General features: G+C 39.7%; 1 protein-coding gene across 1 annotated transcript in view; it reads left to right on the top strand.

Moving 5' to 3' along the window:
- The window catches only part of lgr6 (leucine-rich repeat containing G protein-coupled receptor 6), a 265732-nt gene that overhangs the window by 144089 nt on the left and 104016 nt on the right, over positions 1-17627 (top strand). The window contains exon 5 of the mRNA XM_088921620.1: positions 15853-16068. Within this exon, the coding sequence (XP_088777746.1) occupies positions 15853-16068 (216 nt within the window). The remainder of the gene's footprint in view (positions 1-15852; positions 16069-17627) is intronic.

Genomic DNA, 17627 nt, shown 5'->3' with positions numbered 1-17627 from the left:
CAGCGGTAGAAGTTCACCAACACATGTATTGGCATCCCCTATCGCTTGAGGCACCTCAAGAAATAAAGGCGCTGCTGAGCCTTCTTCATGATAGAGTCAGTGTTCACAGTCCAGGTTAGATCTTTAGAGACGTGAATTTCCAAAAACCTAAAGCTGGTGACTGTTTCCACTTCCGTTCCATCAATACTGAGTGGGCTGTGAGTGTGTGGCCTGTGTCTCCGAAAGTCCACTATTAGCTCTTTCGTTTTCTTTACGTTCAAGTCCAGGTTATTGCTATGACACCAGCTAAGCAGCTGTACGACTTCATCCCTGTAAGTGGACTCGTCATCAGCACTGATCAGTCCTATTATAGTGGTGTCATCTGCAAACTTAATGATGTGGTTGTTGCTGTGTCTTGCTGTGCAGTCGTGAGTGAACAGGGAGTACAACCTTGGACTCAGACAGCAGCCTTGTGGGGTTCCAGTGCTCAGGGTGAGTGGTGTTGATGTTTTATTGCCTATCCGCACCACCTGTGGTCTCTCGATAAGAAGCCACAGTTGCAGACAGAGTTGCACAGACCTAATCCCCTGAGCTTTGTCACCAGTTGACTGGGTATGATGGAATTGAATGCTGAACTGTAGTCCACAAACAGCATTCTCACATACGAGTTCTTAGTGTTCAGGTGTTCCAAGGCTGTATGCAGAGCCAGGGAGACAGCATCATCCACTGATCTGTTGTTCTGGTAGGCGAACTGCAAGGGGTCCAGGGACTCTGTGATGGAGGAGTTGATGTGTGACAACACCAGCTTCTCCAGGCATTTCATCACCACAGATGTTAGTGCTACTGGGCAGTAATCATTGAGGCATGTCACTTTGGCCTTTTTGGGGAGTGGAACAATAGTGTTTTTTTTAAAGCAGGTGGGGACCATGGACTGTGACAGGGAGTCCATGTTTATTAGAATAGTCCATGAATATTAGAATATTAGGGCCATGGCAAGTGTGGCATCAGACAAGCATCCTCTATAGCACTTCTTGTGTCCAGAGAAAAGAACTGGAAACACAACTCTCAGCAAGTGCATCGCCACAATGGAGAAATAAGGGATTCTGGGTTATTGAGGCAACAAAATAGAGAGACCAGGGTTTGGATACGTGGCAGCCAAAAATCCCTTAATTGCACCAGCAACATCTGATCCACCACGTGATGGATTTGTCATACTTGGCTTTTGTGCTGAAAGGTAGTTAGAGGACACACAAAGTAATCTTTTAATGCATAGCTTATATATTCATAGCCCAGGAATGTGGCACACAGGTCATAGCCGTTATCTGGGTGAAGCTTGTGTTCACAATGCAATCTCCAGTCAAACCAGCAGCAATTGCTACCGTGCCCTAACACTGTACTTCTCCTTACTTACATCATCCTTCTTTCTGTTTTTTTTTATCGATAGTGAAAGGTAATAAATACCTAGACAGCAGTCAGTGGGCTATCAAGTATGCAGTGCACAGAGTAGTGGGTGACCATTGACACTGAAGTGCAGAAGACACCTTTACTTTATTTCAGTTTAGAGAAGTAATGAAATAAGAACTATTCAGATAGCACAGGGATTACTGAGCTGCGCAGATGGACATAATGTAAAAGGTCCGTGTATTGAAGTACTGGAACAGAGGCACAAAGGAAGCTTACATTGAGGCACAGTTACATGTGCAGGTTCACAGAGCATTCAAGGAGGTAAAACGTGTATGAAGGCAAAAGACAACAGAGGCATGGAGTGTACATGGGGTCACAGAGACAGAGAGGTGCATACTGTAGGAACAGCAGAACAGATGCTAGCACAAATCACAAAGGCAAAATCACATAGAGTTCATGTACTGTATGCGGTGCCAACTGGTAGTGCTATAAGCAATATGCATACAGTATGGTGACAAGAAATAAGTTTAAACCAAGCACACAAACCCAGACTTACTATGCCTTCATCTCCTATTTCACCTTGTCATGTTCCTGCTTCGCCTAACCTGAAAGAAGAAAATGGCAAGGAGGAAGAAAATGGTAGTGCAGGCCTATGGAATGACAAAGACATAAATGAAGAACATGTTCACTCTTGGAAAACAGTAGAGAGAATAAACCTTCTCATTAATTTTCAGATCAAAGAAAAATAATAATAAACAGTGTCCAATCAACCAAAACTAAATATGTAGACAAACAATAAAGCAGCATTTGGAAGGACAGACACATGTTCAGCTCCTAACAGAAGTCATATAATTATCTTTCACCTTTTACTTAAATGCTGAAGTGCCAAAGAAACAACCAAACCAGATTATGAAAATGGAATGGTAAACCTCAAACCTACACTTAAGGTTAGCTTTCCTGCCTCGCAGCACTGGGGCCCTGAGTTCAGTTCCTGGAGTGTTATCTGCATGTAGTTTGTATGTTGTCCCCACTGTTTGTGTGGATTTCCTCACATTCCAAAGACATACTGGTAGGTTAATTGGCTTCTGGGAAAATTGTCCCTAGCCTGAGTGTGTGCGTGTTTGTGTTTGTGTGTGCCCTGTGACGAGCTGGCATTCTATCCACAGTGTTTTGTCCGTGTGCCTGAATTGCACAACAGAATCTTCCAAAAATGCTTCATAAGAAACTTGACAGTAATCCACAAAAAATTCCACCTCCCTAAGAAAAGACTGAATAAAGACTTTTTGACTTTCTGATTGCAGCCAGTAATTTTCTATGGTCCTGCTAAACAGTCCTTGTAGCAACAGAATTCTTTTCTGATTTGAATTAAAGTTTTAGTCACAAACAGGAGTATACACAGACACCACCTATAAATAAAATGAATTGTTGAAATATACTTGAATGTGTGATTCACTTCTTGTTTAAAAAGTTTTTGCTTATGTCTGTGTGGGACACATTGTACATTACAACTGTGTACAATACTTGCAAATGGTAAATTATAGACATTTAAATATGAAAGTCAAAGTGTCTGATATATTCTACATATGTTTAAATTAAAAGTACCAATTCTAAACCAAATGGAGACATCCAAAAATCTTAATAAACTGAGCTTCACTGCTTTTGTACTTTACTGACTCACTGTTGGCCTGGCTTCTTGGAGAAAAAAATAAGACCTGACTTGGACTGCTTGCAGTCACGTCATTGTAAAAGTCAGTGTGCCAGTTTAGATTGAGAGAGATTAGACGTCAGTGGGTAACTGGTGAAAATGAACTGGGCTCCAGTTTATATGGGGCAACATTAAAGTTGGTGATTGGCTGTGATGATTTACCATGATTTGTTGAGATGGCTGATATACCAGTTTGGTTCTGGTACCCAATCTCCAGATCCCCAATTGATGGATCTTCTTTTTTGTGATGGATAGTTGACATTTGACCTGTAGTTTCTGGAAAGAAAGTCTTGGGGACCAGACTAGCTGGAGCCCATTTGCACTATATATCATTACATTGATACAGCTTGATACAGCTTTACGATGTCTCTTATCAGAAGGGCCTATTTAGCCACTTTCTTAATTCTAAGTGAAACAATAGGCCTTGTTCCTACAGCTTTAACTGGTGCAAAAATTTTCCAAACAAAAACAATTGAAAAGCTTTAGTTTCAAACATAAAATATAATTGCATAAGTATTCACCCCTCCTGAGCCAATACTTGATGGAAGCACCTTTGGCACAAATGACATCTTTTCTAGTCCACTACTTTTGCATACTGGGTAAATTTCCAACCATTTTCTCTGCAAACGTGCTAAAACTCTTTTATGTTAGTTGAAGATAATTGATGTACAGCAATTTTCAAGTCCTGCCACAGATTCAATTCAGACACCCAGTGTAGCTTTGCAATGTGTTTTAGGTTTTAGGTCTTTGGACTGTTGAACTGTGAATTTCTGTCCTTTAGAAGACTGAAGCAGGTTTGCCAGGTTTGCTCTAACCATTTTCATATCAGCTTTCATAAGCATCCCAGTCCCTACTGATGCAAAGCCACATAACATAATGCTGCAATGCTGACCATACCTATGATGTTCACTGAGTGATGCACAAGACTTAACATTTTGCAATTAGACCAAAAAGTCAGAGTTTGTCTCATCTGACCACAAAACTTTGTCATATGCTTGAGCCATCACTTACAGTGCCTTGCGAAAGTATTCGGCCCCCTTGAACTTTTCAACCTTTTGCCACATTTCAGGCTTCAAACATAAAGATATAATTTTTTATTTTATGTGAAGAATCACCAACAAGTGGGACACAATTGTGAAGTGGAACGAAATCTATTGGATTTTTGAAACTTTTTTAACTAATAAAAAAATGAAAAGTGGGGCGTGCAAAATTATTCGGCCCCCTTGCGTTAATACTTTGTAGAGCCACCTTTTGCTGCGATTACAGCTGCAAGTCGCTTGGGGTATGTCTCTATCAGTTTTGCACATCGAGAGACTGAAATTCTTGCCCATTCTTCCTTGCAAAACAGCTCGAGCTCAGTGAGGTTGGATGGAGAGCGTTTGTGAACAGCAGTTTTCAGCTCTTTCCACAGATTCTCGATTGGATTCAGGTCTGGACTTTGACTTGGCCATTCAAACACCTGGATATGTTTATTTGTGAACCATTCCTTTGTAGATTTTGCTGTATGTTTGGGATCATTGTCTTGTTGGAAGATAAATCTCCGTCCCAGTTTCAGGTCTTTTGCAGACTCCAACAGGTTTTCATCCAGAATGGTCCTGTATTTGGCTGCATCCATCTTCCCCTCAATTTTAACCATCTTCCCTGTCCCTGGTGAAGAAAAGCAGGCCCAAACCATGATGCTGCCACCACCATGTTTGACAGTGGGGATGGTGTGTTGAGGGTGATGAGCTGTGTTGCTTTTACGCCAAACATATCGTTTTGCATTGTGGCCAAAAAGTTCGATTTTGGTTTCATCTGACCAGAGCACCTTCTTCCACATGTTTGGGGTGTCTCCCAGGTGGCTTGTGGCAAACTTTAGACGAGACTTTTTATGGATATCTTTGAGAAATGGCTTTCTTCTTGCCACTCTTCCATAAAGGCCAGATTTGTGCAGTGTAAGACTGATTGTTGTCCTATGGACAGACTCTCCCACCTCAGCTGTAGTTCTCTGCAGTTCATCCAGAGTGATCATGGGCCTCTTGGCTGCATCTCTGATCAGTCTTCTCCTTGTCTGAGCTGAAAGTTTAGAGGGACGGCCAGGTCTTGGTAGATTTGCAGTGGTCTGATACTCCTTCCATTTCAAGATGATCGCTTGCACAGTGCTCCTTGGGATGTTTGAAGCTTGGGAAATCTTTTTGTATCCAAATCCGGCTTTAAACTTCTCCACAACAGTATTACGGACCTGCCTGGTGTGTTCCTTGGTCTTCATGATGCTCTCTGCGCTTTCAACAGAACCTTGAGACTATCACAGAGCAGGTGCATTTATACAGAGACTTGATTACACACAGGTGGATTCTATTTATCACCATCAGTCATTTAGGACAACATTGGATCATTCAGAGATCCTCGCTGAACTTCTGGAGTGAGTTTGCTGCACTGAAAGTAAAGGGGCCGAATAATTTTGCACGCCCCACTTTTCATTTTTTTATTAGTTAAAAAAGTTTCAAAAATCCAATAGATTTCGTTCCACTTCACAATTGTGTCTCACTTGTTGGTGATTCTTCACATAAAATAAAAAATGTATATCTTTATGTTTGAAGCCTGAAATGTGGCAAAAGGTTGAAAAGTTCAAGGGGGCCGAATACTTTCGCAAGGCACTGTAATTGCTTTGTTGCATTTTCTATAATTGTTTCCTTAATGTCAATTTCACATTCAGGCCAGATTCTAGGGAAATTATTGACTAATGACAATTTTATCCCATCTCAGCAATGAGCTCTGCAGATCCTTCAAGGTCACTGTTGATACCAGAGTACCAATCCCAGCATCCTCCTTGTTTGGCTGCTAAGTATAGATGGGTAACCTATCTAGGCAATATCTGGACCAGGGACAGAACCTGATGATTGTGGGCCCAGGTTTAAATAATATAATGCCTCCCCTACTCCTCTGACATTACACACTAGCAGCATAGTAATTTAACATAGTCACTGATTTTAAATCTGTTCTCTGAGCCTTATACAGTACTCCACAAAGTTATCTATAATCCTTCCGTTGAGACTTCTGATACAATATACCACTTTACCATTTATTTTCATGAAAATATCTTATATCTGGCCTGCAAATATCAAATATCTGTTGGACGGATAAACTTCACCTGACTACAGTTCACTTCCAATAGAGTTACCAATAGAGTTCCCTCATCACCCTTTGTTAAACCATTTTCTCTTCACTTTCCACAAGAGCTCTGCATGGTGTGTTGCTAGCAAGTGGTGAGCCACAGTTAATATGTTCTTCATTGTAGTAAATTGATATCATGATACATGTATATATATATATTAAAAATTGCAAAATACATTTAAAAGTCCGCCATGTGGCTGTACTCATTTTTCTAGGCTGCAGGGTTCACCTGGATGTTATATTGTTTTGGCGCTGTGGCAACTTCAATACAGAGTTCATTGTTCCACACCAGCCTCATTCTTTGCATTTATGTGAAGATAGATAGATAGATACTTACAACATTCATGATCAACATTTTCATTGGTTGCTACACTAAAAAATGTCTCTATTTTATTTTTTATTTTATTTCACACTTTTTTGCTATATGTAACATAATATGACTTTTATCAATTTTGACGATAACTTTAATTTTAAAAATTGTAATTTAAAAAATGTTAATTTTGATTTTAAAAATTGCCCTTTTGCTTTACTTTTTTTTATGAAACATTACTTAGTAATTATTATATTTAAATATCAGAATCAAAATATTTTATAAATATCTTTATGTGGTCACTCATGAATGTTGTCAATAAAAGTATAATTATTAATTAATTTGATTTTTTATACATTTCTAACATTTTAATTCTGAAACCATGTGCACTGCTGATATTGCATGCAGAGGCCATTCAAATATTGTATGATTTGTTTCCGTGGAATAATTTAGATTTGCCATAGCAAAGGTGGTGAATACGATTAACATATTTTAGTCGTTGATTTTTCTTTGCAGTCCTTACAGGTATTTTACTTCTTCTACACATAAATGTGCTTGAACATTCAGCTTTTGTCTAAAATATTAAAAATGTGTTAATACATAATTTTTAATTTTCAATGAAAGCAGCTGTACTCGATATAGACCTGAGCAAAATGGCCACCAAGAAGAACCAGCTGACCCACTTATGGAAAGGGCCTATTCAGCAAAACAACGAGACACATGTGAACCGTATCAGGAAACATAATATAAATGCCCCAGAAACGGTGAGCGGGTGTGGAAGCCAATAAGGTGAATGCAGTTTGGAGAAGAAAGAAGAACTAGGGGTGTGTTTATGAAAGGATTAAAGAATAACCAAGTAACAAAAGCGAAAAGGACTATGGTTTACGGATTGTGGCTTGGTTATGGCGTGGGTTTGTGTTGATTTACGGACTTTGGAATTGGATAGTTTAAGGATGGGGAAAACAGATTATGGACTGGATTTGGAAGATAAACTAACAGAAGAACAGTGTGGTGTGAGTAACATATCTCATTTACATCAACTTTTCCCCCAGCTACACCATAATTGGTGGAGGATGCAGGCAACCGCTGCTCGGGACTGCGAATTGTGGAAATAAAACTGTTTCGTTTCTCTCTAAGGAAAATGGAGCATTTAATACAACAATTGTTCCAAGCCACCCTCACCCAGTTTCAGGCTTTAAAAGGATAGCATGTAGCTATACAAGCACAACAGGAGGCTAATAAAATTCAAACAGAAACTAATCAACGAATTATAGAGGAACAGAAATTGGTGAGGGGGAATTACAAAGATTAGGGGAGGAAATTAGACAAACCCCGGTAACAGGGAGAGACACCTGTAATGTTGAACAAATTGGGTTTCAAAAGATGATGAAACTAGATGATGTGGAAGCTTATTTAACAACTTCTGAAAGAACAGCCACTAGGAATGTATGGCCCAGAGAGCAATGGGCAGGGAGAGTAGCGCCTTATTTAATTGGAGAAGCCCAAAAAGTGTATTATGATTTAAAAGACGAGGATGCAGAGAACTATGAGACTCCAAAAAAAGGAGATCTTGGCGAGATTAGGGGTTACAATGGCAACACGCGCGGTCTGGTTTCATAACTGGAGATATCAAATGGACAAGCCCACTAGGTCTCAAATGTTTAACCTGGTACAAATGGCTCCAGCAGAAGAACTAAACTCAGGACAAGTGCTAGAAAGAGTGGTGTTGGATCACTTTGTGAGAAGTCTGCCTCTTCACTTGAAAAGGAAAGTGAGTGATGGGGATCCCCAGACACTAGACCAGGCAGTTGACTTAGTGGACAGACAGGATGCCACTGAAGCCTTGATTATGGAAGAAACAGGAATTTCAAAAAGAGGAGAGGAGAAACCCAAAAAGTTTTGAAACTGAAATTAAGTATTGGTCGGTAAAGTGATTATCGAGGTGCTCCTCAATTTAAGAACTCCAGTAAGAAAAGATCGGATCAAAGGTCCCGACCATGAAAAGAAACTGGTAGATGCTTTAATTGTCATGAAGAGGGCATTTGGCAAGCCATTGTCCCAGCCAGTCTGAACCCATGCAAGTAGACACCAGAGATGAAGCAAGGTGTAACTACCTCACGGCAAGCATCCCAACCTGTGAGGATCCCCACATTACTAAAATCAAAGTAGGGGATAAACAAGTCGAGGCCTTGTTGGACTCTGGAAGTATGGTGACCCTGGTGACCCATATAATACTACCTGAAGAAACTGAGATCAGGGAAACGGAAGGGATCCCTGTTATATGTATTCATGGGGACACGAAGGTATATCCGTCAGCATAAAATAACATTTCTACAGAAAAGGGAACATACAGTTCAACTGTAGGAGTGGTTGAGCAGTTGCCTTTCCCTGTGGTGTTGGGACGAGACTGTCCCCACTTTCTCCAAATTTGGAACACTGTCCTAGCTAGGCGAAGGCCACTCCACTGTCCTGAAGACATGGGCGACAACACAGTAGATTCCCCTGAAGAGGGGGACCAACAAGAAGAAGGCTCCGAACTTGGAGATGAATTCATAAATATGAATTTACCGGACTGGGAGCCCCTTGAACATCGAGGTAAGTTCGGTACAGCCCAGTTGTATGAAGATGGAAAATTGAGACATGTGTGGGGGCATGTAAGAAAAATCGATGGAAAGTTGGGTAATAATAATAGTGCCCTGAGTTACCCTGAGTTGGATTTGGAGGGACCCCTGATCAAAACCACAAAGGGGCATCAGTATATACTACTAATAGTGGACTATGCCATGAGGTACCCCGAAGCCATTCCTTTGAGAGCTGTCACAGCCAAAAACATAGCTAGGGAGCTAGTACAACTTTTCTCTAGAGTGGGGATTCCTAAAGAGATCTTAATAGATCAAGTGTCACGATTGCTACTCCTCTTCTTAAGGGCGCTCCAACCCTTCCTAGTTCTGCCTCATTCCCCGCACCTGTTCCTTATTCCAGCCCCTCTTCAGTTCCCCCTTAAAAGCCAGACGCAGACGTCATTCGAGGCCCTTCATTGAATTCCGTTTCGTGAGAGCTCGGGTCCTGCTGCGTCTGGCTCCGTTATGGTTTTAACTTTCTGTTCCTGATCCCCCCCCGCCGGTCCCGACCCAGTTCCTGGTTTTTAATCCCCTGGATGGATCGCCTGGCCATGGACTTATGCTTCTGCTTTGGTTTCCTGTTTGGACTTTGTCTTGGATTGTTCGCCCCGGACTCACTTCCCCTGGACACCTGCACACCTAGGACACGCCCCCCTGTCTCCATACCCGTCTCCTGCATTTTTCCTAGTGTTTCCTCACAATTCCGGATTGTGTCGTCTGCATAGGGCCCGGAAAGAACTGTTCGTGACATCAAGGAACTCCTTTTATGTCAAAAGTCATGCGGAACTTATGTAAGCTATTGGGTATTCATCAAATCAGAACCTCGGTCTATCACCCTCAAACAGACAGTTTAGTGGAACGTTTTAATAAGACCCTGAAAGGCATGCTGAGGAAGGCCATGCAAAAAGATGGAAGAAATTGGGATCAGCTGCTCCCTTATCTCATGTTTGCGATTCGAGAAGTACTGCAGGCCTCGACCGCGTTTTCTCCCTTCGAGTTACTATACTCTCATAAACCACGGGGCTTATTAGATTTGGTTAAAGAATCTTAGGAGCATCAACCTTCACCTTTACAGCATTGAACATGTAGAACAAATGAGAGAAACAATAAACATCATTGTTCCCATTGTGAAGGAAAACCTGGAGAAAGCCCAGGCCCAACAAAAGCAAATTTATAATAGGGGAGCTATTGCAAGAGAATTTCAGCCTGGGAATAAAGTACTGGTATTAGTTCCAAACCTATAATGTAAATTATTGGCTTCCTCTGGCAGAGGCCTTATGAGGTGGTGGAAAAGGTGGGTCCAGTCAACTATGTCAAGCAACATGACAAATGACGTCAGCATCAAATCTACCATGTCAATTTATTAAAGAAATAGCATAGTGCAGAAGTTCTGCTTACCCACTTCTCCCCTGACCCTTTGGAATAAGAAACAGGTGCTGTAGCTGTGGGGGAGCTGGCTCAGGCTCAGAAGCAGGAATTGCAAGAATTCCTATCACAAAACAAAGATGTTTTTTTCCCAGACACTTGGTCGAACTCATCTTATCCAACATAAGATTATCACGGAACCAGGGAAAAGGGTAAGACTGTCCCCCTACCGAATACCTGAAGCCAAAAGGAAATGATTTAAAGAAGAGGTAGAAAAAATGTTAGGAATGGGAATAATAGAGGAATCCCATAGCGAGTGGGCTAGTCCGATAGTATTGAAACCAGAACTATTTGGTTCTGTAATAATTTCAAAAAGTTAAATGGGATCTCGCTGTTTGATGCATACCCTATGCCCCATATAGATAAGCTAATCGAGTGATTAGGTAACGCCCAATATATCAGTACCCTAGATCTTACTAAGGGATATCGGCAAGTGCTGCTGGCCGAAGAAACTAAAGCCAAGACCACTTTTGCCGCACCTGAAGGGTTATACCAGTATCAGGCCCTTCCATTTGGTTTACATGGGGTTCCAGCTACATTTCAAAGATTAATGGACCGAATACTTAGACCTTATCGAGATTTTGCGGCTGCCTATTTGGATGATGCCGTAATTCATAGTATGACATGGGAACAACGCCTACAACATCTGGAAGCAGTGACACGAGCTTTGCGAGAAGCAGGATTAACGCCCAATCCAAATAAATGTTGTCTAGGGGCCTGGGAAGCCAATTATCTTGGTTATACAATTGGGAGAGGAATGATCATGCCACAAGATCGGAAGGTGCAGTTAATTAAAACCTGGCCTAAACCTTCTACAAAGAAGCAAGTACAAATGTTTTTGGGACTTGCGAGTTATTATCCCCATTTCATTCCAGGATTAGCCTCCATTGCTACCCCTTTGCCCAACTTAACAATAAAGGAGTGCTTGCAGAATGAGATTTTTAGATGCTACGAGTGTGACTTAGGCTTCAAGAAACAGATAAAACACTTTAAAATGCATCAACAATTTTCAACATTATTATCTCTCTTCATGTTAATGTTATTTAAGAAAGTGAGTTACAAATTCTTTTTATAACTCAGATCCTTTGATGTGAGTGTGGAAATAGCTTTATTGAATTCCTTGGAATACATACCTTCTCAGAGTATGAAAGGTTTTGAATTAGCTCAGAGGCATGATGATTTTTCTTATTACATACAATAAATGCATTTTTGTGGTGAGGCCCAGGCCTTTGATTCTTTAGTGTTTTCTCAAGGATGAAAAGATATTAACTTTAGAGGGCCTAGGGACAGTGAGAACTCTGCCCTGGCTGGTATTTGCACTAAAATGCAGCACCTCTCAACAGTAGAGATATTCAGATTCAACAGAGGAATTATGATGTTAAACACTTCAAATGAAAATTACATTTGCCCTATGTGAACTTATGTAAGCCTTTCAAAAGTTAATTATAGTCATCCAAACTTTAACTGCTAGAGAATTATTGTCAGTACAAATGCCTTGTTGAAAGCTCTAAAACAGTATATAAAAGTAAATCTAACAGTAAACATATAGTACTACAGTATGTGTGTAATAAATGTTTATTGATTTTCATTTAATAACATTTTTAATAATATTTAACTATACATTTAATGTGGCCAGCAGCTATATCACCTTGCAGCTCTCAACTGGCTACCCACTGAAGCTAAGCAGAGTTGAGCCTGATCAGTACCTGGATAAGAGACCTCCCGGTTAAACCGAGGTCCTGACTCTCAGTGGTTGTCATTGTCAAGTGGACATTTCTTGATAAGAGTAGGGAGTTATCTCAGTGTCTGAGCCAAATTTCCCCCCTTGGCCTTTACTGTGGCATCCAAATTGTCCCCATGTATGATTGGCTTGCACTTACCCTGTGCTGGACTGATGCCCCATCCAGGGTGTACCTTGCCTTGCACTTGTTGCTTGCCGGGTAGGCTCCGGCTTCCTGCGACACCGTATAGTATAAAGCGGTTTGGCAAATGACATGACATTTAATGTGTACAAAAGCTATATATATATAATGATTATAGAAATATAGAAAATTCTTTATCCCAGAGAGTGTGCATCCTGTTGTGTTCTGAAGTGAAGACATTGACAACTGTCAGCACTGTTACCTGCCAAAAAGAGCCCTGTCTCTCAATATCAATGTGACTTTATTATTAAACCCCAAAAGTAAGAATAACAGTAACACTTGTGTTTAGTATTACTAATATAACTTTAATTTTATAATCAATATTATTGCTGTTATTGAGAGAGAACATTGCTCTCATTTATATATAATGAATCACAGTACATTCCATTTCTTAATTTGAGAAAGGTTAAATAAGCTCCTATTGGACTGACTTGCACAATTTAGTAGTTTACCCTGAATGTCAAGTACAAAGAGCTACTAGTGTCTACATTCTTTCCTGGAAATCAAAAGTATTAAGGATAGTTGGTTGTTGATCCTATACAGTAAAGGGTGCATCCTGTTTCCTTGTATGAGTGAGAAAGATTAAACGTCAGTGATCAGTGTATAACATTGAATATCCAAATATTCAGTTCAGTAGATAGAAAGGATGACATTTTACAGTCAGATATTCCAGAGAGTCTGGAGAGCAAAATCGCTTCAGAATTTTCACATATAAACATCAGGAGTTGTTTATCATAAGACATACACCACCACCTTTTTTCTTACCAGCTGATCCAGACTGATCCATATCTGGTGGAGAATCTGTCAAGCTGAACGGCTGAGTCAGGTGTATTGGGGTTCATTCATGTCTCAGTGAGACAGAGAATACAGCAGTCCTTGATGTCCTGCTGATAGCTTTACCTTCCCCTTAGCTCATCCATCTTGTTCTCCACGGATTGTACATTGGCCAAGAGAACAATCTGGAGTGGGGTCTGGTAGCCGCAGCGTTTCACTCTTGCTTGAAGTCCTCCCCGTTTACTGTGCTTCCGCGTCCATCAAGTTCGCCGGCTCTGCTCTGAGTCAGGTGGGGGGGCCATATGCAGAGGCACCCAGGATAATTGATTTACATTCAAAAAGGATATATCTGTGTTTGAATCAATGAGTCTTGATCCAATGTCCCCAAACACTTGTCGATCATAAATAATTGCTGGAAAGGCAGACTGGAAACAAAAAGCCCACAACTCGAAACAGACAACGACCTACAGACGAGGAGCAACATGTAACACTTCGCTACTCTCTGGTGCCATGATGATCTTTGATCATATAGAACACTGTTCAGCAATAGCTGTTCACAGTAGCAATATAACAATGTAGTATTAGGGTATAGAGTCCTACTACTTCTTCAGAAACTTATCCTGAGGCAATGAAGAGGTCACATCGCATCTATGAAACTGACATTGTAAAGAGCAGTACTAAAAAAAACCGCAAAGTAGCTGTAGAGTTCATACAGTATGTTGACTATATGAAGTAGCAATAACAAACATGCGGGCATCTTTGAAAATAGGAAATGACAGGGTCCTTTCACCTAACCCCTCATTATTAGGATACTCAACACTGTGATCTGCTTCCATCGCTGTAAATACATCCTCTTGGCAAAGCTGAAACTGTGAATGAAAAGTTTATAGCTGTGTAAAAAAATGGTCAATGACCTTTTTAGCCCTTTCTCTTGTTTTTTGGTTCCTTTATCATTCAGGAAGTCAGAAGGATGCCAATTAATAAATGTGAATTACAGCCCTAACTCTGTTTCCAATGTTATGGATCATTTTAGGAGCTACAATTATGGTGTCACAAGATGTGACACCACAGCTCACATTTGTAAAATCAAAATTGTTGCTTGTTAGGCTAAGAGGACTATTCATCTTAATTGTGGAAATGCCCACAATTCCTGGTCTTTTAAATTTGACCAGGAAGAGAGGAAAAGATTCTGACTGACCTGTGAAAGAAATTATTTTCCATTTTTTAACAAACATTTCAGGACACCACTGATTTTAACTTTGTAGTTTTTCAATAAAAAAAAAATCATGATGCCTTCTCCATCGTGTAGGCTTTACCCAGCACCACCATTCTCACCCCAATACACTAGATCAATTTCTGCATTAGTGCTTTTACCGTAAGGAGGAGGCGGCTAATTTTGAATAAGATTAAATTAAAATGTCTTTTGGATATTACAGAAGAGAAGATAATAATAGGAATGATAATTTCACCCAGAGACTCATTTTGTATAGATTCCTAATTGGAAGAGAGAGGCTTTGAGTGCTTTTTGAAACATTGCATAGTGGAGGATAATTAAAATTTCTTTGAATGTTTTTATTATATTATTTAAAAGATATTTATTAAATCACTCCAGAATTCAGGTCATTGGCAAGCACTGCATTTGTATAGTACAATGCAGAGTAGAACACCTGCAGATATGCAAGTGTGACTGCTCTAAAGCATAACAAAACCTGCATGCCGCCACCCGCCTCTGACAGGCCTTCACCAGGCATGCTAAAGATAGTTTAATTACTATAGGTATAAATCACGCAGTAAGACATGTAACAGTTCTTGACTGCTTTGAGCCATACTATGAAGAAGGAAAAAAAAATAATTGATATAATTACTGGTGAACCAATGCCAAACTTTTCAGTCAGACAACTAAAATAGACACATTCTGAAGAATACACTTTCTATGTACCGGTTACCCTTTTTTCCTGTTTTCCATTTTTTTCCTAATAAGTAAATGCTCATTCCATGCTTGTCAAAAGAGTGATTTTGTCCCTGTAATGGGGACTTTAAGCTTCATTCAGTCTCAAACCTACTAATGTAGTCATCAACACAAGGCTTTGTATGACAGAGAAAAAAGAATAATACATTTTAAAAAGAATAATTTTAATAATAAATAATTTTAAAAAGAATAATACAAGAATCAGTGATTGCCATAAACTATATTTCTTACTTTTTTCTCTTAAAGTAACAAAATACAATAATAAGAAAAATCAGCTTGTATTTAACATAATTAAGAATTAAATATTATCATTATTCATTTACAATATATTTTTACTTGAGTATTAATAAACTGTATTTTTATTCACGCTGTAAAATTAAAGAATTAAAATATCAGAAAATAAACTTTTTAATTAGCTTTATTTTTGTAAAAGAAAAACATTTATGATTCATTTTTGGATTAGAAAACTAAAATATGAGTGCATGAGTTAGGGTTAGGATGACAGTTAATGACAGGATGACAGTGAGATTAAAATTGAGAATGATTTTCCATAACAGTAAAAAGCTTTTGAATTTCCATATTTTTTCTAGCCGCTTGGATGCAAATCTCATTTCTGAGGTACCAGAGCAGACATTCACAGGGCTGCAGTCACTCCGGCACCTATGGCTAGATGACAATGAACTGACAGAGATCCCTGTTGGTGCCCTCAATAGCCTTCCTGCCCTGCAGGCCATGACTCTGGCACTGAACCGCATTAGCCACATTCCGGATGGAGCCTTCCGTAACCTGTCCAACCTTGTAGTGCTGTAAGTATTGACTCTTCATCAGGTGGATCCAAATGCTGTACAATACTGTACAAGATAAGGCACCACACAATCAATACCCATGTACACAGTGTAATGAATCTACAGTAGTAGATATACAAATCTTTCTCATGAAAAGTCATTGTGACTTTATAAGTGACTTTCAATTAGAATTAGCAGAGACCTAGAAAATATGTACATTTGTAATTAAGCCTATAACTATTCCAGCTTAAGTCATACAGTTTAGCTAGATTCAAAACCAAAGGGCATTCTGTGTTTCCTAGGTCAAGGCTTATATTTGTAAAATAAACATAAATGAATCACTCTGTTTCTATGTACTAAATTAAAAGTGATCAAAATAATATAGTGCCTTTTTAAAAGTATTTTCTTAAAGCACTTTACTCAAAAGTAAAAAAATACACAGTTGAAATGAATATATTATATAAGATCACTTTATTGGCCATACATAATTCCTTGCATTGGGAATTTGTCTTTTCGCTTACCCCAACTTGCTTTCTATGAAATACACAGACTGAAGCTTGGGGTCAGAGCACAGGGTCAGACATTTATACATCACCCCTGGAGCAGTTGGGGTTAAAGGCCTTGCTCAGGGGCCCAACGGAGTAAGATTCCACTGCCGGGATACGAACTGGCAACCTTCCAGCCACAGGTGCAGATCCTTAGCCACAGGGCCACCGCACTGCCACATTTTAAAAAATGTTTCAGCTTGGTGGACAAACAGACCAGAATCAGACAAAAGAAGTCTGGGAGGTGGGGAGTAGGAAGATAAGTCGGATAGGTACTGAAGTATTAAGCCTTGTAGAGGCATAAAGGTGAGCATGAGGATTTTCAACATGAAACCTGATAGGAAACCAGTGCAAGAACTCCAGCCATAAAAATTGTGGTCTGCTCATTAATCAAAGGTTTCTGAAAGAAGGTTGATGATGTAGATAAAGGAAAATATCCATTAAATAAAGATTTTTCATCTGGTTGCAAGAAATCGCTTAACTACAGTATAAGTTTTGAATCTAAACAAGCTGAAGATCCATCCATTTCTTTTCTATTAACTTTTCTTATCCAGCAACAGGTCCCAGGGGGAGTCAAAGCCTAACCCCGCAAGCAACGGGTACAAGGTGGCATAAATCCTGGACAGAATGCCAGTCCATCACAGTACACAAACAGAAATAAACACCCACATACTCACACCAGTGCCAAGTTTTTATTTTTTTACAGAAGCCAATTCAGCTAACAGTATGTCTTGGACTGTGTGAGGAAATTGGTAGAAACCCACTCAAACAAAGGGAGAAGTTACAGACTCCATACAGATATCACCCTAGGAATTGCCACTGTGCTTCTCCTACTCTGAACATCAAAAAGTAAAAAAAAGGGCTAAAAGTGACAGTATATAGAACAGGAGCATTGGAAACTTTAGTTTTCAGTCAGTTCAGCTGAAGTTCTTTTATTAATTATTAATTAATTAATTTATATATGTGTATATTATTGCTGTCATTTAGGAGGAATTTACTGGTCTACAGAGATCTGCATGGAGTACTAACACACAG

Source organism: Atractosteus spatula, chromosome 7, assembly GCF_055471065.1.
Source record: "Atractosteus spatula isolate fAtrSpa1 chromosome 7, fAtrSpa1.hap1, whole genome shotgun sequence".
Lineage (NCBI taxonomy): Eukaryota > Metazoa > Chordata > Actinopteri > Semionotiformes > Lepisosteidae > Atractosteus > Atractosteus spatula.
The sequence above is the reverse complement of the archived record's forward strand: the minus strand, read 5'-3'. Positions and strand labels throughout refer to the sequence as shown.